Source organism: Vulpes vulpes, chromosome X (genome assembly GCF_048418805.1).
Source record: "Vulpes vulpes isolate BD-2025 chromosome X, VulVul3, whole genome shotgun sequence".
In the NCBI taxonomy this organism is placed as follows: domain Eukaryota; kingdom Metazoa; phylum Chordata; class Mammalia; order Carnivora; family Canidae; genus Vulpes; species Vulpes vulpes.
In genome coordinates, this window is record NC_132796.1 from 42,991,405 (window position 1) to 43,015,194 (window position 23,790).

At 46.1% G+C, this 23,790-nt stretch overlaps 1 protein-coding gene across 25 annotated transcripts in view; it reads right to left on the reverse strand.

Moving 5' to 3' along the window:
- Window positions 1-23,790, reverse strand: part of HUWE1 (HECT, UBA and WWE domain containing E3 ubiquitin protein ligase 1) — a 168,606-nt gene that overhangs the window by 3,930 nt on the left and 140,886 nt on the right. For 12 of the 25 annotated variants that reach the window (XM_025988650.2, XM_025988647.2, XM_072743418.1 and 9 more), the window contains 28 exons: window positions 23,383-23,531; window positions 22,561-22,636; window positions 21,630-21,728; window positions 20,909-21,042; window positions 20,553-20,721; window positions 18,965-19,193; window positions 18,140-18,318; window positions 17,764-17,853; window positions 17,451-17,605; window positions 15,940-15,985; window positions 14,179-14,466; window positions 12,695-12,986; window positions 12,368-12,498; window positions 11,630-11,844; window positions 11,252-11,540; window positions 11,012-11,114; window positions 9,750-10,296; window positions 8,260-8,863; window positions 7,458-7,579; window positions 7,193-7,349; window positions 5,808-5,940; window positions 5,316-5,518; window positions 4,584-4,711; window positions 3,331-3,427; window positions 2,301-2,456; window positions 1,615-1,860; window positions 1,181-1,298; window positions 387-527 (listed from right to left, as the gene is read on the reverse strand). In XM_025988650.2, the coding sequence (XP_025844435.1) occupies window positions 387-527; window positions 1,181-1,298; window positions 1,615-1,860; window positions 2,301-2,456; window positions 3,331-3,427; window positions 4,584-4,711; window positions 5,316-5,518; window positions 5,808-5,940; window positions 7,193-7,349; window positions 7,458-7,579; window positions 8,260-8,863; window positions 9,750-10,296; window positions 11,012-11,114; window positions 11,252-11,540; window positions 11,630-11,844; window positions 12,368-12,498; window positions 12,695-12,986; window positions 14,179-14,466; window positions 15,940-15,985; window positions 17,451-17,605; window positions 17,764-17,853; window positions 18,140-18,318; window positions 18,965-19,193; window positions 20,553-20,721; window positions 20,909-21,042; window positions 21,630-21,728; window positions 22,561-22,636; window positions 23,383-23,531 (5,296 nt within the window). The remainder of the gene's footprint in view (window positions 1-386; window positions 528-1,180; window positions 1,299-1,614; window positions 1,861-2,300; window positions 2,457-3,330; window positions 3,428-4,583; window positions 4,712-5,315; window positions 5,519-5,807; window positions 5,941-7,192; window positions 7,350-7,457; window positions 7,580-8,259; window positions 8,864-9,749; window positions 10,297-11,011; window positions 11,115-11,251; window positions 11,541-11,629; window positions 11,845-12,367; window positions 12,499-12,694; window positions 12,987-14,178; window positions 14,467-15,939; window positions 15,986-17,450; window positions 17,606-17,763; window positions 17,854-18,139; window positions 18,319-18,964; window positions 19,194-20,552; window positions 20,722-20,908; window positions 21,043-21,629; window positions 21,729-22,560; window positions 22,637-23,382; window positions 23,532-23,790) is intronic. The other 13 variants (XM_072743424.1, XM_072743423.1, XM_072743430.1 and 10 more) reach the window with 11 other exon arrangements.

The window sequence follows — 23,790 nt, forward strand, 5'->3', positions numbered from 1 at the left end:
ATTTGGTGAGGGGCTATTCATGCAAGTGTGGTCTCCGCCAAGCCAGGATACCATTTGCTCAGCAGGCTTCCCATTCCTAGTGTAGTAAGAGAAAGCTCTCTACAATGCCATCGGGTCTATCTTGGTAAATGCCCAAGACTCTCCTGTCTCTCTGGGAATTGTTGGGTAGCTCGGCTCAAGGGCCAGCTAGCCAGCATAAGAGACCACTCTCATGAGACCAGGCAGAGAAGACAGGTGGCAGCTCAGTGAGATTATCTACACCAAGTTCCTATTTGGAATTCCTTTGGAGTTCCCCTGCCATCTGGCACCAGAGTAAGCCTTCACTACCATGTAGGAAGGTCCTCCACTCTCTCCCATCCTGTCATTTCTCTGTTCTGGGTTCTTACAATCGATTCTTCATTTCTTCAGGGGATTTCCGGTGCAGTTCACGATAGGAGTCTTCAAACACATGATCACGGCGGACATGCACAGCCATGTCTTCTTTCCGGAGCCCCTCATCCAGACGTTCCAGCTCTTGGCGGAAATATCTTGGGAAGTAGAGAAGAAAAGAAAATAGGATTGGGGGTGGCAGAGCAAACTTCTCTTTGGTTGATTAGGATGAAGACCTACAATGATGCTCCTCCCCTCCTCCAAATATCTGTTTCAAGGGGAACTGGAAGTGCCCAGTACTTGTGAAGAGACAGGTCATTCATTACCAACTCTAAATTTTCTTATCTCCACTGAATAAAAGGCCCATTGAGGCTGTAGCACAGAATCTCTGCAACCAGTAGGTAAGTATGTGTAGGTGGACAGGAAAGAAGAGAAGGGTAAGGATGACAGGAGTGCTGTGGAGCCCTTGTCAACCCCAAGCCCTGCCATGAGTGTACCATAGCTACCTGCACTTCCTGTATTACCCCAAAGAATAGAATGGTATTTCAGAAGTCATGTGACTAAACAAAGGCTTGCATTTCTCTGATGAGGAACAGAGATGAGAATGGAGTAGGCCAAGGAATATTTAGGTATAATGACTGTTGATGGCACATAAGATTTTCCACCTTCCCACCCAGCACCATTCCAAGGGCTGCCACCAAGGGAAAATTCTTTTCCCTGAAAACACTCCCTCAGGAGGAATTTTGGCTCCTTTCTGGGAGAGGAGATACCATTTGAAAAGTTCCCATCCCACAGCCTCCAGGACACATACTTGCGCTTGACATCAAAGTCGAGGACACGAATGTAGTCTACCAGGACAGCAAAAGGCCCATCAGCGAGGTGGGTGGTGGACTGCCGTAGGATCTGATTTAACACAGTGCGGTGAGTCTCTGAGGGGAGAAAGGACAGCAGGAATCAGCACATCCTGGCTCTCAGAAGACTACATGACAGCCAACCAGACAGCAACTCTTTCTTGTTTCATGGAAAAAAGACAGTGTGGCCCAAAAGGGCTTTCAGACCCAGTCCCTACACCTCACTAGCTTCATTCTTTGCCCCTCTCTTTCTTCCCCCTCCGTCCCGATCCTGACACACACTCACTCACTCACTCACTCACCACTCTCCCCCATGAAACAGTTAAGAATATAGTGTATGAAATGACCCTGTAAAAAATGAAGCCTATATTGGGGGCCTAAGAGTTGCCTGTACCTGCAAAGCGAAGGAACTTCTGTGTATCAGGGGGCAGGCTTGAGGAGATGTGCATAGAGGAGGGCTCCCTGGAGAAGAATGGGTCAAGGGAGGAAGGAGTAGCAGGGGTTAAGGGGGCAGGGGAGAGTGGAGGAGGCTCGTCCTTGATGTGTGCCAGCTGGCTCTCACGGGTGTCTCTGACAGGAGGTTTGCTCTCCCGCTCTGTGGCATGGACCAAAAAGAAGGCCTCGACGGCAGGCTGTAGCACTGGGGGTAGGAATGACAGGGAAATGATGTTTTACTTTAGAAACTTCAACATGCAAACCTCTTTTCCTTCATAATCAAGTTACAGAAGCACAATATGGAAGAAGAAATAATGAAAACTTAGAGGAAAAAATACAATTGTAGCAAAGAAAAATGAAGCCACAGAGGAAGTCTGAGCTTCCTTGAAACTGAAGAAAATGGAATAGGCAACTGGTTATAAAGATTTCCCTGGTCTAAAAGGTAAAAAGATATCAGCTACTAAAAGAGAAGGCAAATCTATTTTTCCAATAGTGAAGTGAGAGAAAAAACACCTCTCCTTTGAATTCTCCATTACAAAGACACTGAGAGACAGGGGTGACCTGGAAGGAAGAAAAATATGCTGGCAGAAAGAGCTCCAGAGCAGATTAGTGGGTTTGGACTTTGGCCCAAAGGCCACAACTCACCTAGCACTGCATGCTGGTCATGGGATTCCTCCAGTTCCTTTAGACACTCTCCCAGCATGTCCCACAGCTCGTCCAAGCTCAGCTGCTCACTGAGCAGGGGTAACTCAGGTGGCCTCTCCTCCTTCTCCTTTTCCCCTTGTGGGGTTCCATCTGAGCCTACAGGCCACACAGAGGAGACAGAAAGCCTTTGAGGTTTTTCTTTCATTTAGCTTTTTCCCAGACCAAATGTGCAGGCCATTAAACAGATCAAGAAAACTAGCCCACTGGCTACTAAGTAATACTGAGCCACACCTAAAAACAAACTCTAGCCCTACACTGGATGACATTTAAATTTATATCAAATGCAATTAATACAATAAAAATTTTGGTTCCTCAACTGAAATAGCCACATTTCAAGTGCTCAATAGCCACCTGTGGCTAGTGACTACTGAAGTTCTAGCAGATAGTACTGGTTTATTCATTGCCTCATTAGCTCTCAGAGAATCTGTGGATTATGAAATGATTTAATGTATTTCAAAAATGTCTCAGGCCAACACTATTCCACAGAAACGTGTTAAGAGAAGGCATCATGAAGTATTCTATGTACAGTTAACTTTGAAAAATGCTGCTACTAATAGCGTATATTGTGTGCTGGGTACTACTTTAAGTATTTGTGTATGTGTGTGTTAACTTGTTCAATCCTACTATGAACATCCCTATTTTAAATAAAGAAACAGAAGCTAAGAGAAGTTTGTTTCAGGTTCCAGAGCCAGTATATGGGGGAGCCACAACTCAAACACATGCTGTCTCCATATCTAACATCATCACATCATAGTTTCTTTAATAGTGGTATGTTATAAATTTCCAATAAGGGTGAGGTGGTGGTAGTGATCTTGGTTGGTATATGCCATTAACATTTACAAAACCAGTGTCCGCTGGAACAAACTGGAAAACACTCAGCTTGTGTATACAGAGAACAGGGGATCCAGCAGACATTCCATGAAGACTGGCTCTCTCTCTTGCTGCACTAGAAATAGGAAGTAGTATTTACCAATGGACTGAGTATCCTGAGCACTGGGAGATGGCTGGTCCACATCCATGGGTGACTCCTCTCTCCGGACAGAGGCCTCTGACTGGCTTGATTCCGACTGGATAAAAGGGAGACAAAGTCACATAAAGGGTGCAACTCTGCTTTCCTCACGGAGAGGCTAGAGGCTGGCTCTATCCATTCTCACACAACATAAGCTTGGAAAGATAAAGCTTCCTTTAACTGTTCAAAAATAATGGCCTCTTCCCACCTCCTTTGCTGTCCTCCATCCTGAGCTAGCAAACTCTTCCACAAAGCTCCTTGGGTGCCTGTACTGCCTCCACTCTATTTCAGACCTATGTGTAGTCAGACACTAGCTTGTTTCTGTTTGCTCAGAAAAGGGGAAATAAGGGACCTTTGATAGGTGGGATTATTCATAAAGCCAACATCTGTCCTTTTGGGTTTGGGAAAGACAGGGCAGAAAATACTCCAAAAGAATAGTTGTTTTCCCTTTCTACCATATTGGGAGTCACAGCCCTCAAATTCTATGATGTTCTCAGCATGCTCAATGAAATCATACTGTGTAATAGTAATCCTATGCAAAGAAAAACCAGGCCTCAGGATACCTTTATTTCCTGGATCTTGGGAAGGTGACTCGCATGTTGCAAGAACAGGAAAACAACAAGAGAGTGCCACAGCATACATACACAATGCCAGGCTTTCCCCATAGCCACTCTGTGCTGGGATCCCAACAATGAGTTGGCTATCTAGGAATCTGAAAGTTTTTTTTTTTTTCCTAAAAGTGCCTGAGTGCCTTGGTGCCAAGGTACCAAGAGAGTACGGAGAACAGAAGCAGAGGCCAGGGTAGATGGACCAGCCATAGCCTAGAAGAGGCTGCGTGGGATGTATACCAAGCTTGGGGGAATTTCAAGGATAGGATTCCTGATGTACTTGCATTGTTCCATGAGACAGAAAAATCTTCATCCCACATCCCCTTAGAACCCAGACACTAAGCATTATGCAGTTTGCAAAAGCGCCACTGTTGACTGGATAGCTGGGAGTGGGATATGATGGCCAAGCTTTAAGTCATTATCAATCCAAAACAACGAACAGACAGTAGAGAAAACACCAACAGAAAGTAACTCTGTTGCCCAGAAGCATTCATACAGCATACTTAATGCAAAAGCATACAAGGTTAAGGGCAGTGAAACCCCACTGATGATGTGGTGGGGAAGGGGAGAGACAAATGAATGAGGGGCTACAGGCATCATGCTAACCGTTGCTGCTTGTTGCTGTCTCCGCGCCCTTTGACCCTCACGTACCATTTGTATAATGGCATCAGCCTCAGCCTCCAGCTGCCGAACAGCTGCCTGGATGCTGCTAGCTGAGCCTAAACCGGAAGAACCTGGGAGAAAGAAAAAAGAAGGCAAGGTATAAAATGCAGGAAGAGGGAATGCCCAATATTCTCTCTCCCATCTCCTGGGCTGCCACAGGGCATCTTGTTGAAATCTTTGAGCTTTGGCTAGGGCAGCTTCAGAGTGCTCATCACCAGGCACTAAGAGCTACCATTACCAGTAAGGGCAAGGGACATGGTGTTAGGCAGATGGATAGTGGCAGGTGGAGAGGGTTTTGTGGGACAAGAGGAAAGAGGTAGGATTTGGCAGGCCACAGAAGAGGCAAAATGGCTGCAATGTTTTAGTTAGGAGTGATCAAAGAGGCAGAAAGGAGACACGCTCAGTGCCTTAAATCTTGTTCAACAAAAGATCTGTCCCCAATTTCTTTGCCAGATTTTCCCTCCCCCTTACTTCTCACTTGCCCTAATGAATTTCCTATGCAGACAGCTTGAGTGAGATACAGAACGCAGCCATCAACAGTCTAGGAAAGGATCATCACTTCCTTTTTGGGAAAGGTCAAGCAGGATGGAGACATGACATTAAGTCCTGCCCTCCAAGGACTCGGAGTTTGCCACCACCAACCCTGCCCCTCAACTGGACACTCCAGTTCCATACCTAGCCTGCCTGTCTGCTTGGCTTTCTTGTTAGCTCGGCGTGTGTCGTCCCGAAGCTGGATGATGACCTGCAGTACCCTCAAGAAGAACTTCTGGGTAGACGTCTTGGATGTCAACATGGACATAGAAGGCAGCTGGAGCTCCCGGCCACCCAGAGGTCGCTTCTGAGATGCCACAATTACCACATTCTCAGCCATGTCAAACCTGGATAGTGTAGAGGTGGCTTGCGTATACTGACAGCATCAAAGCATAAACATCCAGAGCGAGCAGGGCTTTTTGGTGTCAACCAGAGGGTTAAAGAATCTCAGAAGGAAATCCCACAAGTGGGAAAAAATAAGATCAAGTATGCATAGGACATATAAGAAAATCTGACCAGAAAGGGAAAAATTAAAACAACCCAAACAACAAAACAACCACCAGGAAACCAGCAAGAGCCACTTTTGAGAATACCCCAGATTCCAGCCCCACAGCCAAATGGGTGGTAACCACCCACCTGCTCTGCATTTTGCCTTTTAGCTTGGTGGTCTGTGGCTGCTCCTCAGGCAGGCCATCAGGAGAGAGGGTCTCACATTGGGCTCGTCGTTGCTGTTCTAGGTTGTATTCCCGTAACTCAGCCAGAAGGGTACCTGGTCAGGCAGAGGAGCCAGCAAGTGTTCAGAGATTTCCCTAATGAAGCAGCTGGAAGCCAAACCTTTCTAAGAAACCTGACCAGGCTATCTTTGCTCAGTTGCAGAGAATCTGGAGTGAGCAGGAATTCTGTTCCATCTTACTGTGTGTGCTCATGGATCAACTATCCAGAGACCACCAATGTACCTTGCCCTCAAGAATCTGTTGAATCTACATGAAATGCAGCTCAGTGCAGGGAGGGAAAACTATTAGTTTTTGTGGTAATCTCCAACAAATTAAATTGCTTAACCCCCTCTCCCAGTTCCCTTCTCCATCTTTTTTTTTTCTTTTTTTCCTTCTCCATCTTAATAATTATTGAGACTAATACTGCCTAATGTCAGAAGGCTGTTTTGAGAATTAGGAGATAACTACAGTAGAGTAGGTGGGACACCGCCTGGCCCATGGGTGTTGAATGCTGGGAGTCAAGAAAAGACAGAGACTGTAATCAAATTCCTTCCTCTGGAAGAACCTTATAGTTCTCATGTAACAAGAATATCCTGGGGTCATACACCGATCAATATCCGTATCACCTCAGCTCCAGGTACATTTGTGAGAAGGAGATAACTAAAGAGATCTCGGTAGCTGACATCTACAGAGATCCGTGACTGGGATGCGGGTGGGAGAGAGCAAACAGACTCTATGCTAAAATCTGGCTCTACTCCTCAATTCAATTGCTTTATCACCCAGGGTTTTAATTTTCTTTTTGGTAACACAACCGGAAGGAAGACAGAAACTAGACAATTTCCAAGTGTCCTTATAACTTCTGTACCTTCACAACTGCACAAAGGCAGAGGGTATCATTTGGACTCCCAATTCTTGAGCCTAAGTGAAGTGCAGGTGCATCTCTGAGGTGGTGAAGCTGCCTTAGCAGGCTCATTGCAGGGCTCTTGTAAGTGTCCAGAATGGAGAAGCAAAAGAGCACTGCAGATCCTACACGTGCTCATTTTCCTTTACTTAACCCTGATTACAAGGTATGTGCCAGGCACTGGCAATGTAGAGAAGCCCAGCCTTGCTCTCCATGAACAAATGAGCAGAGGAAAACAGATGGTAACTCAGTATTATCAGTGTTGCAACAGAGGAGAGCACAGGGGTGGTGTTACAGAAGCATAGAGGAGTTTGATTCAACCTGGGGATTCAGGGAAGGGTTCCATAAAGAGGTGATACCTCAGTGGAAGGTTTCAGAAAGACAAGATGCTTTACTCCTGTTATTACCTATCTGTTTACAAAGAGTATAACCCAGATGGCGCGCTCCATTCAGTAGCAGCTTGAGAACAGTGTCCCGGGTTGCAGGGTCCCCCCGAGAGAGCTGCAGTAACACATTGGCTGCATCCTCTAGACCTTCTTCAGAACAAGAGTGGGATGTCAATACCTGGGAAAAAGAAGAGAGAAGAGGTAGGTCTCAACTTAAGAACTAAAACTTTACTCCCATCCACCTTTCCTCCCCCAATCTTGGGAATTCAGAAGAGCTCGGACTCACCTCCACAGAGAGCTGCAGCTGGTTTTCAGTGAGGCCAGAGGATACCATCTTAAAGTCAGCACTGCTGCTGCCCCCATCACCCACCTTTGCTGGAGATTTGCTGGCCTTAGTAGTTGTAGAAGCTTTGAGCAAACAGATGGAACATAGTAAGCCTCTAAAACTCACATGCCAGAACCAAACAATCACTAAACTGTCCAGGGCTTCAAAATGGGAAAGTAGTACAAATGAAAAGCCACCCACCAAAGCCAAATACAAATGACTTGGGATGTCAAGGACTCTCATAACCATAGTTTCTAAAGTGACAAAGAATCCCAAACATTTCTCAACTGTTTCCCTATCATCTGAGTTCCCTCTTCAAAACCATTTTCAAGTACTTTTTATTAGTCTGCTGTAGGGCTCGCTCCCTTTACTTCCTAGGATACCCTGGCTATTCCACCTTGATTCAAATGGTATCCTGTCTGCTCTTAATCTTTTTCCTGGAACTGGCTCCCTCACCCAGGCTGGAAAGGCTGGGAGTTCTTTGAAGACAGACTTTCTCCTCCCTTTGGTGCTTAGCCTAGGGAAGCCACATTCAGTGAATGCCTGCTGGTCTTCACGAGTGTCTGTGTGGGTAGATGTATGTGGGGAGGAGGAGGATGGAGAGAGAGAACTGGGACTGAGGAGGGCAAGAATGAACACATTTGGCTCTTGCAAACATAAACCAAGCCGACTGCTATCATTTAGGGAGGAATACCTGGATAAGGGAGTGGAGAGTGAGGTGGGTGTACATACCCCAAAGCTCCCAGCCTACATCCACACTTACTTGAAACAGTAGTGGTAGCAGTCGTGGGGGTAGTCACCGTGGTCGAAGCAGCTACGGCAATGGTGGATATAGCCGTGGCAGCAACCAGAGCTGGAGCAGAAGTGACAGGGGTGGTTGCAGCAGGGGGAGTGGGCGTGCTGGAGGCAGCAGTGGTAGTGGTGGTAGATGTGGTTGAGGTGGCAACAGTGGTGGAGGAAGCACTGCTGCCAGAATTAGCCTGTGCTTCCGACACTTTGTTTTCTGGGAGAGCAATTGAGATGAGAGAAAGCAGTCTGAGGAGTTTCTCAGTTAAGAGAGAGCTCCGGCGGATGACTGGGTGTGATAACATGTTCATGAGCTGCCCCAGTGGAGAGGCCTCAAGGCTGTATGGGGAGGTTTCCCCCTCACCACCAGCGCTCACTGGCACTGACTTCACGGAGTTCTTGCCTTTCCGGCTGACATTCATGTTGTCCAGTTTAACCAGTAAGTCCCAGAAGTCTGTGCAAATCCCACTGCTGGTGGACTGTGAAGAGCATGGGCTGCAGGCCTGCTTACTGCCCCTCTCCCGATCGCTCTCACAGTTTGTTTCTTTGGTCCGCTGCTGTGTAAAATGGCTGGGAAATACCTGCCGGCAAAAGGAGGACAGGCTTGGTCTAGGGGGTCTACACAGGAAATCGGTCTTCCTGACAAGTGAAGACAATTGGTTCCTAGATTCTCCACTCCTCTGAATAGCTTTAGTGACATGGGAGAGATGTCATACTGGAGCATAAGGTCGACATTATCTGATGGTGGAGTGACCCAGAGAAACAAACAAGGGCTTTGTAGGGAGATGATTAGCTAACTTCTGAGTATCAGTCTCTGTATGAAATGGGGAGCATACCTATGCTTTATCAAAAAATTGTTGAGATTAAATGAGGTAACGTATTTTTGCATAGTGCCTGGCAACAAGGCAGGCCCTCAAGAGATGGTAGCAATGATTATTAAAAAGAAGACTGAACTGAGTTCTAGATCCAGCTGCATCACTTACTAGCCACATGACAAAGTCAATAAAACCTTCTGCACCTCATGGGACACCTGGGTGGCTCAGTGGTTGAGTGTCTGCCTTTGGCTCAGGGCATGATCCCAGAGTCCCTGGATCTCACATTGGGCTCCCTGCATAGAGTCTGCTTCTCCCTCTGCCTATGTCTCTGCCTCTCTCTCTGTCTCTCATGAATTAATAAATAAAATCTTTAAAAAAAAAAACTTTCTGCACCCCAGCTTCGTCACCTATAGAACAGAAATGATATAGACCACTGAGAGTTGTTTTGATAACTAAATGAAGTAACGCACAAAAATTGTAAAAAGTGAGAATAAAAGAACCCATAATTTATTGGCCAACACCCAGAAACCATACAGGCCTTAGCACTAAACAGTGAACAAAGACCTTCTAGCTTTCTTAGAATTCAGATTTCATCTAGGCTGTGGCCTGCCACCCCTCTTCCATCCCCAAGGGCTGAGTTCAAGCTCCTTACCTTGGCCAATTGAATGAGTGTGTCTAGAACGTGTCTGCAGACAACAGGAGCAGCCTGGGGGTGGATGTGGACAGTGGAGCCACTGCTTGCATGCTTCTCGGTATGTTTGCGACCTCCTGAACGTTGAATCTGGAATATATTAGTCCTGCAGCCTAGGGCTGCATCCATGGATACTGAGAGCCAGGAAAGCTGGTTGGAGCTCTTAGACTCCATCTTGTGTAGGAGGTCCAGAGGCCGGTTCTCATGGCTGCTTGACCCACAGCTTTTGCTGGACTTTTTGCCCTTGTCTTCACTTGAGGAGAGCTTGGGTGTTTCAATGCATAGCTCACTTTCACTGCTGCGCTGCAAAATGGAGAGCAGACTGCGGATGACCCAGTGGCGGGTCTGGGCATGGTAGCAGAGATTTCTCAGTACTCGGTGTAGACGACTAGTATTAAGCTTTGGCTCATCCACAAAAAGTAGGACCAGGAGACAGGATAGGGCTTCATGGTCCAGGAGGAGCCGTCCTCGGAGGCGGAGAAGAGTATCCACATTACTGCCAGAAGGCCTGGAACAGAGCACAGTTTCAGCACGGTAGTACTTCACCTAGAGCTTTGGGATTAGGTATAGTCCTAGGGAAGGGGAAGGAGCTGCATATCTCCAAGGAGGCACAAGAAGGTGTCTAGTACAGGGGCTCTTAGTAAGAGCTGTCCTCTTGTGTATCTACTGGGTATCAAGTACTCCACACCAGCTGGTATGGGGCTGCTGAAAAGACTAAAGAACTGCCCATTTTTGTGATGATGGATAAAAGGCTCAAAATATGTTAAGATTTTCTCTAGATCACACGATGTCAGTATTATGAATTGGTAAAAGCAGATTGCACTCAAAGTCTTAAAAACCGTTTACTTCTGCCTTCTCTAAACTACCAGGGATTTGCCTGCCTCTTGGGACTGATCACTCCCTTTACATTTCAGCATGTTGGGTGCAGTTTGCTTCTCCCACAGCCTAAATGTTATAAGCTTTAGGCAAGTGACTTTCCTTATTACAACCACAGTTAGCATCTGCCGCCAGTTTGCCTTACTTTGTGATTATGGTCTACAGTAGCTACACTAACCCAAAAGTGTGGCTTTTTGAAGGGGGAGGTCCAAAGATCTGGCTCCCCTCCTCAATCAAGGCAATATCCTAAAGAGGTCATCTAGTCTCTCCACCTATATATTAAGGGAATTGGACTTAGCAACAGATGTGAGAGGTGGTATGGTAAGGTCAAAAAAAGACAAAGGTACCTGTTATGGCTGCTGCTACCCCCCATCTGGAAGGTGCCGCCTCTCTGCACAGCAAGACGAGTGTATTGGACTCCTCGGTTGCCACTGAGGCGACTAGTGAAAGCTGGAAAGAAAGAAAATGGAAATTGAAACTGGGGAGGTGGGTGGTGAGCTGGGTCCAGTAACACAAAGGGGAACAGCAAAGCCTCATGTGGCCAAAGTTGAACATTTCAGAACCCTCCCATTTGCCTCCCTCTGTACCCGGGCTTCGGAGGATGGCAGAGAGCGCAGAGGTGCTGCTGTGGCCAAAGAGCCGCTCATGCATGAGCTGTCGCTGCCGGGCTTCCTGCTCTCGCCTCAGGGCTTGAGCCTCAGCTGCAATGTCAGGTGGCATCACAGCCAAAACACTGTCCTCCATGTCCTCCAGGACACTACGGCGCAAGTCTGATGGCAGGGTCTGGATGAAGGTCACAGGGTCCATGGGAGTGTCTGAGCTCGCATTCTGTGCCAGTTCCCGTCGTTGTTGCTCAGCTCTCTGCTGTGCCAGCACCTACGGAGCAGAGGTTGTCAATGGGGGCATACCCACAGCTATATGGCCTAGAGCCGCCCTACCTCCCCCCACCTCCCTGGCTCACATACTTCCTCCTGAATGGCTGGAGGCAGGGCCGCCAGGAACTCAGGGCTCACTTCGGTCACACCAGGATTCCCCACCACTGCAGGAGCTGAGCTATTTGCCGAAGGGGCAGTCCGAGTTGGTGGACGGATGCCCAGTTGGTTCTGTAGGACTTCCCGGCGGATGTCATCAGGCAGGGCAGCCAGGAAAGAGGGGTCCACACCTTCTGGTAGACTGATACCTGAGGGGAGGCACAAGATGTGAAGGGACTCTCGTCTCTACCAATGCTTAAGATGTACTTGGAATAAAGAAACCCACGCCTTGTTTGAGGGAAACGAACCTTGTGTGTCCTCACTGCATATGAAGGACAGAAGACCCACAGAAAGCTCACCTTTCCCCAGGCTCAGAACAGCTCTTGTTATGTGCTAGAGTCTGTGTGTACACTGTCACTTGATCTTTATCAAGGCCCTACCATGCAGCTATTATCACCTCACTCAGTACTGATGAGGATCAGAGAAATAATGGTTCCAAGTTCTGAAGGTAGGTGGCTGCAGAGGGGGTAACCTGAGCTAAGATCTGTTTGACTCCAAAGCCTGGGCTCATTCCGCCATGCAACATCAGCACCCCCTTACTGCTGGTCCTGCTTCCATTATATATGCTGCCTTCCATCTGGGTGGAATCATTTGGTGGGCATTTTCATGCCAAAGGTTACTAAAAGCCTAAATAAATAACCCCAGATTGGCCCAAGCACACACGAAGCTCACCTGCAAGGGGATCTTCTTCCTCACTGCTTGTTGAAGGCAGTGGCTCTTCTAGGATTCCCCGGGAATCTGCTCCAGAAATGGCCACAGCAGAATCTCTGGTGGAAGAACTCTCAGAGGATGCAGGGGGAGAGCTGAAGAAAATAATTTTCAGGTTGTTCTTCATATTAACGTTTTTCCATTTATAAAATACTCCTATGATACCCTTTTCTCATAGAAGCTAGGTTGGTTTCTCCAGTGCACCAAGCATGTGCAATAGTTAACAAGTATGCATGTGGCTCAAAATCCCACTATCACATCTTGTCCTCCTTTTGCTCACACAATGCTTACCTGTCTTCAGGGGGCTGGGTAGGTTCACCTGACCCATCACCCCTGCCTTGCACTTCTGTCACAACAGTTGGGGCATCCCCAGGAGTGGAGCTGCCTGCTGTGGGCTGCTCAGAACTGCCAGCTGCTGAGGTGTCACCCACAGCCTCCTCTAGGGTACAGGAAGCCAGGCTACTGGTGTCCATGGGAGAGCCTTCCAGTTGACTGCTGACAGCTGTCAGCGCATCAGAATCTTCAGCCCTCTCTGGGGAAAGAGAGGCTAGGAGGAAGTCACATGGAGAGGTTAGATCTCTGCCTAGAAGAGGGGGCCGAATTAAGATGCAGCCAGATTAGATTTCTCACTTCTATACCTTCTTTGCTGGCCTGACTCATATTCCCCCTATCTCCTATGCTTTATAAAGCTCAGCTCAAATCCTCATGTTGCTCCAGGTATGCCTATGAAATACCTTTCCCTAGGTGCCCCAGGTAAGGGAGTCTGTCACTTTCAGATTCCCTGCAGGCATCATTTATATGTGTATGTTGGTTCTGTTTATCTAAATAAGGTTCCTTGGAAGAAAAAACTACTACACCTCAAGGTTTTTCCAAAGTATATCACAGGCAGCATAGTACAGAGCAGGAAGAGAAAAAGAGGTTTCAACTTACCCTGTTGGAATGCTGCTGAGAATTTTGAAGCCCTACTTCAAAACAGTGGGAAACAGTGACATGAAGTAAATGGCGTATGCCAGGATGGGAGAGCTGTGTGTGTGTGTTCATATGTTTGCCATCTCTGAAGGACGTTGAAGGAGAGCAAGCTTTAAAGTCACACAGGTCTGGGGATGCCTGGGTGGCTTAGTGGTTGAGCATCTGCCTTTGGCTCAGGGCGTGATCCTGGGGTCCTGGGATCAAGTCCCATATCGGGTTCCTTGCAGGGAGCCTGCTTCTCACTCTGCTCTCTCTCATGAATAAATAAATTAAAAAAAAATAAAGCCACACAGGTCTGGATTTTTATTTCAGCTCAATCACTTACTGAGTGGTCCTGGGCTTAAAGATCTCATGTGGGTTTCAGTTTATTCATGAACCTACCTACTTTGGAGGGTTATTTTTGTTTTTAAAGTTTAGTTTTATTTAAAAATAATTTCTACCCCCAATGTGGGCTCAAATTCAAAACACCAAGATAAAGAGTTACATGCTCTTCTGGCCCCAGAGGGTTGTATTTAAAGAAGTAACAAGCCTGCCATGATAGCCCAGGAAAAGTGATTACCTCAATAAACTGTTGGCATCATCATCTGTATCATTAAGCATTCAGGTATATTATCACTTGAGGACAGAGAGAAGAGGCCTCTACTTTAGCAAGAAAGCAAATGTGCAAGCTGAGACCCCACTCTGAGGACCTGAGCTTCTATTATTTCTCTAAGGAGAGTTAAAAGAGCTAGTTAAGGAGAAAGATATCCATTTCTTCCTCCTATCATACCACTCGCCCACCCCAATTTTGAAATTCTACTACTCACTTATAGTAGGAGCTGGGGACAACTCCATCTGAGTTGTTTCTGCTTCTCCACTTGGCCTTGTGGGACCCAATTCCTCTGGCTCTACAGGCATCAACAGCTGTGTAGAGCTCCCCCCTTCTCCAGCCGGGGACTGTAGCTCTTGAGGAATCTCTCCCAAGGCTGGTGGGGGTGGGAGTGTTTGTTGCTGTTGTGAGGGCTGCAGAGTGGCAAGGGTATCCTTGGACTCAGATGTGGCTGCATCAGTTGAAGATGGGGTTGTTGGGTAGCTGTCAGGCATAGGAGTCCCATCTTTCTCGGAAAGAATGACAATGGGGGTGTTAAGGGACAATCAGCCAAGAACCCAGGGAGCCACTCAATCAGCACATGTGGCCTGACAAGTATCCCACCCAGCCAGTAATGTAGGACTGTCATCCCTGCCCCTGACCACAACTGTTCCTAGGAATAGTTTGTGGCTGATCTGGTATACTCAGGATGAGGGCTAAGGTATAGTGCTATCTTAGTCTCAAGAACTGGAGATCTGAACCTTTGTAGGTCATAAGAATTAAATCCTTTCTGTGCCCTGGGTGGAAGGGGAAAGAGTTCAAGTCACTTTATAATTATATTTGCCTCCCCCTAAATATCACCTATCCCCTTCCACTTCCCTTTTCTTCTGGTCCTGATTATCCAAGGAACATCTACAACTCTGATGGAGGTAACAGTGCCAAGACTAAGTATGAATATGCCAACACCAGGGAAAGTAGTAAGTTGTATAGTTATCTTCTAATTGGGGCCTAAAATCCCTACCCCACAACAATACAACTTACTACCTCACCCCGGCATGAGCAGAATCCTCTAGCAAGGACAGTAGACGAAAGGCCATTTTACCTGATAATAGACCCTTTCAAAGACCTTTTGCTAGATTAAGGGGCACCAGAACACCTACCACTCATTTTCACTGCTTTAAAAAAAATACTGTGTAGGCTTTAGTATCATCATTTTGCAATTCAAATACCAAAAGAGACAGAAGGCATAGGGAAGAAGGAAGTTCTGAGGAAATAGAAGTGGGGGAGAATATCACATGGACGAGTTATTAGAACCATGAAATAGCTACTGACGTTAAGGTTAGAAGGAAGAATACAAAACATACAGTAGTGATACCATGTAGCCCACAGATGCCAAAAGCAGATTGCTCAGGATAACATTCCCAGACTTTTAGATTCCACAGACTCTCAAAGTTCATATAAAAAGGAAAAAAATAGAAAGAGACTAACATAGGGTTACCAAAACCTAGATTAGTTTAGCCAAATAAAAAAGAAGCCTGTCGATATCCCTTAATAAAAATATTTTGATACCAAAGAACTAAGGACATAATCTTTACAAAAAGTCCTTTAAACTGAATAAATTCAGCTTTCTGAAAAACTCATTAAACCCTCTTTATTTTGTTCATTTCCACTGAGGGCTGGCATTTGGGAGTCCCCACCATCAGGCACTCTTATGAAGCACCACCAAAGGGGATGGGGCACATGGCCTTGCTACACATGCAGCACAGCATGATCAGAGTGAGGACAGAGAACGTCGGAGGGGAAGTGTACCACCGTGGGAAAGACAGTAGACTGTATAGTTATCTCCAAGATGGGGTATGACCCTAAAACTATACAATCTACTACCTCATCCCACAGAGCACCAGTGTTCATCTTCAGCCCAACTGGGCCAGCTACTTGAAAGGGTCAGGAAAAAGAACCAACCAATTAGCAAGAAGGTGAAAAGGAGGGGTAGAGTTACCTGAGAGGTTCTGTTCAGCGGAGTCATTTGTTTTAGATGCAGTACACTGGAAAAAGAAGGATAGACCAATGTGGGACTTTTGCAAGCACATATAACAGGGTCAACTATAATAGCTACCCCCGCTCACATAAGCCACCTAGGAGTTCGATGACCTAGATGAAAGATGAGCACTTTAGTGTGCAAACGTTTCTCTAATACATACTTGTATTCAAGGATGGTCTGGGGACAAGGGGAAACTGCCAGAAGGCTGACTGAATAATGAACTGGGCTGGGCACAGGACATGACCTAAATATAATCATGATACCAGCAAGAATTTAAGTTTTATCTTTATGTATTTTCCTTCCTTGGGCTCATTTTGTCCACTCCAGGTTTTTTGTTTTATTTTTACTTTTTAATTCAATTTGCCAACATACAGTGTAACACCAATGCTCATCTCATCATGTGCTGTTGTTTGTTTTTAAAGATTTTATTCATTTATCTACCTGAGAGCAAGTGAGTAGGGAGGTATGGGTGAGGAAGGGGTAAGAGTGGGGAGAGAGAGGGACAAGCAGACTCAATGGCTGAGCATTGGGTTCCATCCTGTGACCCCGAGACCACGACCTGAGTCAAAACCAAGGGTTGGATGCTCAACTGACTGAGCTACCCAGGTACCCCAATTGTCAAATCCAGCTTTTAAAATCACATATGCCAGGCTTGCTTATTTTCTATCCCTTTTCATCTGTTTGAAATAGTTACTGTGTTTATCTGGTAAAACTTTCATACAAAAATAACATTTTGATGTAACATACATCAAATTTGCTATCCTAACTGAACATTTTCAAAATCCTTAATCTGATATCCAATCTGCTAAGTGGGATATAATAAAGTCTTTCACTTAAGTCTTTTAATTCCTTCATATTTCTATTAGCTTTTACTTCATTTATTTTTAAGCTAATATTATTCAACATTCCAGAAGTTTCAAAATAGGTAGCTTCTTTCCAAACCAAAGTCATGCTAGATATTTTACGAATTGAAAATCAAGCCTTAGAAAAAGACATGTGGTGATATTAGGGCAGGAGTATTTCCTGATTGAAGTCTAAGCCTAACTTATTCAAATGATGGAATGGAGTCATCTTGGTAAAATTCCCCCACATTTGCTAAGTCAGTCCACTGAGTAAAGTAGAACTGAACCACCAAGAGCATGGGAATAATCAGTTATTCTTCCTGTCTAGTTGCAGTCACCAAAGGTAGAGACTACACAGTGTGACTGGTAAGTCAGAGCCACTCCGGTTCTTGCTCCAGATTTCCCCTGCAAGAGACACTGGAGACGGAATTTTCCCTCTGGGGTTGAATTCTTTTCCCTAAACAACATGTGAATATGTGGCGAGTTTGGAATGAATCATTTCTCAGGTTCAATGTGAACATCCCAGGATTCTTTAATGACTGATGGGAGCTATGTGTATGCCAAAAACCATACGAAAGTAGAGGAAGACACAGCCAAAGATGAATCCTCCCAGCCCTTGCAAATCACCTGTGCACTCTGATCCCTGTTCTCCTTATCTTCTTTGCCTTTGTCAGTTATCTTTGTTTCTTCCTCAGCCAATTGTTTCCTGCGTTTCTCCCGCCTTTCTTCCAGCTCCTCATCCCTCAGGAATTCCAAGTGATTGACAATGGGGACTTTCACAACTGGATCAAAGAAGCAAAGAGCAGAGGTTGCTCAAGGGAGGTAGGGGAGGAAGCCAAGAGGTAGAGCTTGTGGCTAGTGAATGAGGGCAACAATTCCTATGCACTCATGCCAGCTGTGTTAGACTCACTACTGCTCAGATAACCAAGCTGCCACACACCTGAAACACAGTCATGCATGCTCTCAGCATCAAGAACTTTGCATTCCTCTGTCCAGCGGGTCAGGGCTGTGGGGATGCTGGATAGGGTCCCTGTAGAGGAATAAAAGAGAGTGAGATTCTTGGCTTGTTCATGTGTTATCTGATCCAAAAATATCCATATTTGTCTAACAGGACCCAATGTCCATCACAAGAGTTGGCACATCACAGATATCCAGTGATAGTAAAAGTATTGTTAATCTTGGCTCAATTATCAAGCGGTTCTGGCTCCAATGAAATGTCGCTTCTCTAGGCAGGGCAGATACTGTTCTGCTTTCCCTCAGAAGGGAAAAAATAGAATGTAAAAAACTGTACCCTCCCTTTCACCACACAAACTTGCCTGCTTGGCTGGTAGCTGTGCTCTGGTCATGGAAAAAGTCATCCAGCAGTTCATCATCAGACCTGGCAATGATGTGGACATCATCATTGCCTACCAGGAGGCGGGCTCGTCCACGGCTTTGTAGGGGAAGGCTGCTGCTCAGCTGAAGGATGTCAGCAGCAGCAGAAGGACCAAGCAACCTGTAGGGTGATGGTGGGGTGCCAGGGTCACTGTAATTCATAGGGGTCCTGTAATCTGTTACTGCGAGATCCTTTCTGTAACCCTCTAGGAAATGTTTAACACTGGATCGTATTAAGCATAAATCTTTTTTTAAGCTTTTATTTAAGTAATCTCTACATCCAACATGGGGCTCCAACTCACGATCCCAAGAACAAGAACTGCATGCTCCTCCGATTGAGTCAGCCAGGTGCCCTACTGAGCATAAATCTTAATTACCTAACTACTCCATCAGTTTGTGAACTTTATTTGGTCTGAGGTTGCATATTATTCCATAGTTCCTGGTAGAGTGAGTGTCGGTGATAATGCCAGGCACTTTGTGAGGGTATAATCTCTCTCTCATGTATCTCCTATTGCCTGTACATTGACCATTAGGACACCTGTGTCCTTTTCTCTCACTTTAAAATTGTTAATTCCACTAAACTCTAAGCCCGAGGGCAGAAATCCTGTCCTGCCTATATTTAAAGTGTCATGTGCTTGGCATATGAGATGCTTGATTGATGCATGTATGTATAGAACATTTAAGCAAAAAGATTGTGTTACACAATTTAGTATTCCCCAAAAGGTCGCACATATAATCCACAAAGAAATGGGACAAATGTAACTCACCTCTGGAGTATAAGAGGAGGGTTGGGCTGGCGGTTCCCAGGGTAATGAACATGAATGGTGTGGCCTGTATTGGCTGTCAGCTGCCTTAGGGTCCTCTGACTGCGCCCGATGCCCTGGGTGAGACGTGTTGTGGAGGAGCCACTGCCCAGTGTCAGAGAACTGTGGTCTGCATGGCGTACCATCAGTGGGTGAGTGGTAGGGATATTTCCTGGGGATGGGGGGATGTCTGCTGCAAGGACAATTTGTAAAGGGGTCAGTGCCAAAAAAAATTCTTCCATGGTTGTTCAAACAGAACCATGTCTCCTGGGCCTTACTTCCTCACACGGAAACCTGAGCTTTGTCCTTTCTCCCTCATTCCCACAACTCATCTATAATCACTGACACTACCATAGCTTATGCCACCATCTCTTACCTAGATATTGCAACAGCCTCCTAAATAGTACCTTCTCCCAAACCATTCTCCACACTATAACCACAGTGATGCTTCTAAGCCCCTCAGAAACATGCTGCTCCCTCCACCTTGAAGACTCCTCTTCCCGTTCTTCACTTGTTCTTTTGTTCTTGGCCCAGATGTCACTTCCTCTGATTCTACAGATTGGCTTAATAATCCTTTAGTCTGGGCTTTCTTACCATACTACAATGTAACGCCTGCTTACTTATACTTCCTAACAGATCATATGCTCCTTTCACGGAAAAGGACTGTTTTTTTACTGCTGTATCCTGAGTACCTAGGAAATAGTAGGCACTCCTCAAATATTGTTTAATTTGCTAAACGAAGGGAGGCTCAACATAAGGAAGACTGACGGAAATCACAAAAATGCAAAGAAAATCACAGAAGGCACCTTGAAAATTATGTAGTACAACCCATTTAAAAAAAAAAAAAAACAAACTTTTCATTTACAGGTGACAAACTGAGGCTCAAAGAGGTAAGAGACTACTTGGCCAAGACAACAGACCAGAACAGTCAGTATTTTCTGCTATATCATGCTTGTGATTTGGAGTCAAGACCTGCCTTCTCAAGACAGCTTGATATTAAGAACTAGATGCTAAAAGTGAACTTTGACGTTGATGGCGGGGGGGGGGGGGGGGGGGGGGGAGAAGGGAAGAGATTCACTCTCTCCTCCGAAAAGATGCGTCCTTGATGAACAGAGTGAATTTGCTCAAATTTACTCCCCAATGCCAAGCTCAAAGGTGTTCATCCAAACTCCCAAGATCCAGTGTTATAGACATAAGAATTATTGATTGCCCTGTCACTGTAGCATGCACATGGGTGTCTGATGCGGTCAGCCTTGGTTTCAGTTAAAAAAAAAAAAAAGTTTGAGGCAAATCAGCAAGTTGTCCAGGCTCTAAAATGGCTGCCTGTTTACTGAGGTGGAGAGAACAAAAGCAGCCTCTCACAATTCCTTCTTCTAAGTATATATTTATTGAGAGAGATAGATGGTTTCAGATATCCCTTGCCCCAGGAAGTCAGCATAGGAAAAGAAGTGCTGTAATCAGATTGATAGCTGCTCTGGTTCACTGCTTGGCTTACCCTAGAGAAGGGTATAAGAATCAAGAGGTAAAACCCAGCTGAGCCCCTGTATCTTACTAGCGCTGGAGAACATGTTGTCAAACTCAATGATGAGATCATCCTCCCGGTCAAAGCGCTCAAATCGGACCAAGGGAGAAGCGTTCATATCAGGGTAATCCTCATCCAATTCCATTTCAGAGCCATCGTCGTCATCGTCTTCATCTCCCTCTTCACCTTCATCATCCTCCTTAAGGGGAAAATAGGAGATGGAGAATTGCTGGAGGTAAGGGTTTTCTGAAGTCTGGTGTCATGGCCACATTTGCACATGAGGGAGGGAGGCGCTGAGGCTAGCAACCCAGACTGTTGGTTTTCTCCAGCTCTGTGTTCCCATGGAAGAGGTTGTCTGAACCAACCCAAACACAGTCCCCCCTCACCTGATCATCTTCCTCATCTTCCTCCTCCTCCTCCTCTTCATCCTGACTATCATCCTCATCCTCGTTACTGCCACTGCTGTCCTCTTCCTGAGTGTGCTCCTCCTCATCCTCAGGGTCCAGGATATTCATGGAATCTAAAACAAAGGGAGCACATTGGAGGACTATACTGAGTAGCTAGCAAACAGACTACTGTGCAGGCCAGCAGATTGAGTGGAAAGGCGATGGGATATCTGACTCTAGGAGAGGAAGAACCAGATCTGGGGTGATGTACAGACTTAGTGAGCCAGCCCTGATTTCCTGAGAGTGCCAATCAATGCATCAACACGCTGAGCATGGTGGCTGAATGTGGAGGCTGGCTATAGGGTGGTGCTTCAGGAGCCATGATCTAGGACTTGGCCAACTCTGCTGGTGCCCCCTTGCCTTTCCAGCCCTACTTTGCTATTGACTGCATCCTGTTGGTAAGAGGGAATCTGGAGCGATGATAGCAGGTGGGTGAGAAGAAAGCGAACCAAGTAAGAAGTGACAAACTTTTGGGCAAGCAGTAGTAACATGTTATTTGAAAAACTGGCTGAGGATAAAGTGGATGGTGTATGTCAGCGCATGCAGACAGATGCTTCCTTATTCTGCACATGTGGGCAGCTGCCTCCAGGAAAACCCTAGTGTAGTGTCTGTCAGACGTGCAGGGCAAGAAGGGAGGCCTTTCTGGCCTCGGCACTCTCACCTTCTCGGTTGGCCTGCAAGGTGGAAGCTTGGCTGAGGTTGGAAGGAGCTTCATCCATCAGCACGTCCTCTTGTGATTCATCCTCTCCACTTCTGCTCACTGAAGGTTACAGAGCAGAGCCTTCACTGAACAACAGAGGACTTCCCTTTCCAGATTGGGTGCGCCTAAAGTAGCTATGTACACCCAGCAGATATCCACTTTTTTTTTTTTTTTTTTTGGATGAGGGAGAAGACCTAGGTTCTCTGCTGTCGACTAGCTAGGTGAGCTTGGCCAGTCACTTTACCTGTCTGAGTCTCAGTTTCCTCATCTGTAAAATGGGATGATCACATCTGCCCTGCCAATCCCACTAATTGTGAAGCCACAGAGGATAATGGGTGTGAAAAAGCCTTGTCAAATTTAAGGATACATGTCTACTTCCGTTTATCCTTTGATTTCCTTCATCAATAAAATAAAAACAAGTAACACATAGACCCTTGGAGCCAAGTGACAGTAGGGTACCTTTGCCATTTTCCCTTTGAGTTGAAGGGTCACCCGTAGGGACTGATCACTCTTTTTACACTACTGAGACTCAGAGGCAGAAAGCCCCTGGATTTTGCTGAAGAACTGAAAGGAAAGCGCTTTCTCACCCTACAGCCTCTAAAGCCTCCTCTAGGCTTCCATGAATAAACACTCTTGATGTGCCTGATGTATCATCTATACTGATGGCCACCCCCTTCACCTCCCCCACACAGGCAACGCTTCAAACCTGCCACAGGTCTGTAGATGGTTTGTGAATTTCTCATCTGTAAGACCGTCAACATCAAGACAAGCAGCAATCTAGGCTGGCTATGAGCCCTTAGGCAGAGCTGAGCAAGCAGATGATGAGAAAAAGGGTCCTCCCAAGAGAGACTGAGGCAAAGGAAGAGGCTATACTCAGTTCTGGGGCTCTCACCTATAATTGTACTGTTCCCAGATCCGCCATCCCTCTCAAGCAACTCATCTATCAGGTCCTCCAGCTCATTCTCAACCTGGAGAGAAATAGAACATATATATGGATGCACACAAGTCTATCATTGTGCTAGCACGGAAACCTTAAAAAAAGCCAGCAAGGGAGTATATATTTCTAGGATTATATGTGACAGAGAACGTTGTGTAAACACCACACATTTGGTGCTAAGAGCACAGAAACTACCATGTGCTGCCAATCCACAATCAGACTGTCCTTCAAATGGGTTCATCCCAGTTATCTCAGACCAGGTTAATCATTATACTATCCAGGAATACATGCAGATCTCCTTAGAGCTAGCAGCTTAGGACTATAGGCCCCATTTCTTACCACTGCTACTAGCTCCAGAAATTACAATGCTTTCTTTAGGGTCTTTAGAAAATAGCTGTTTGCATGCTCCAATGAGACCAGGTGCTATAGGTACAACAGTGATGTTAAGGAGTTTCCATTAATGACCAGAGCCAAATAAATCAAAGACCTTGGACCCAAAGGGCTCAGGCCAGTTTTCTACATCCACATTTCACCTATGTCTAAGTTGGGATCTATTCCATTTCATAGCACATGGATGGCATCCTGGCTCTGCCCCCGCCCCTCATTTAATACAATTCAAACACATTTACTGAGCATCTACTACTAAGCATATCATCTGTGCTCCTCTGCAAAACAGACAGCATTGAGGCAAAGATCTAAAGTACTCACCCACCCACACAGCTTGGGGGTTTGGTTCAGCGCCGCAATAGGGGTATGCTGGGTGATCTGCCTCCCTACCTGCATCTCTTGTGAACTGAGCACCTCAGGCTGCCCAGCAATCACCACTGAGTCGGTTTCAGCCTCCCCATCCATGATATCCCCATCTGCCACCTCTGTCTGAGTGACATCATGATCCTCCTCCTGCACTTCTGCTTCCCCAGGCTCGCCTGAAACAATCAACCAACCAGCAAAATAATCAAAGGGTGCCTATGTGCAGGGCACCATGAGGCAAGCATGAAGACAATAACGTTCCTTCCCTGGGCAAGTTTACAAGTTCTCAGAGAATAAATGAATGGGTGACAAAGGAAAAGACAAGGCTACGTGTGAGGATAGCCAAATAAGGCTGCAATTTTAAGGAATTCTTTGTGGGGCAGATTCCCACACCACTATAACAGATCTCTGGAAGGCCAGCAAGTTCCCAGGGAA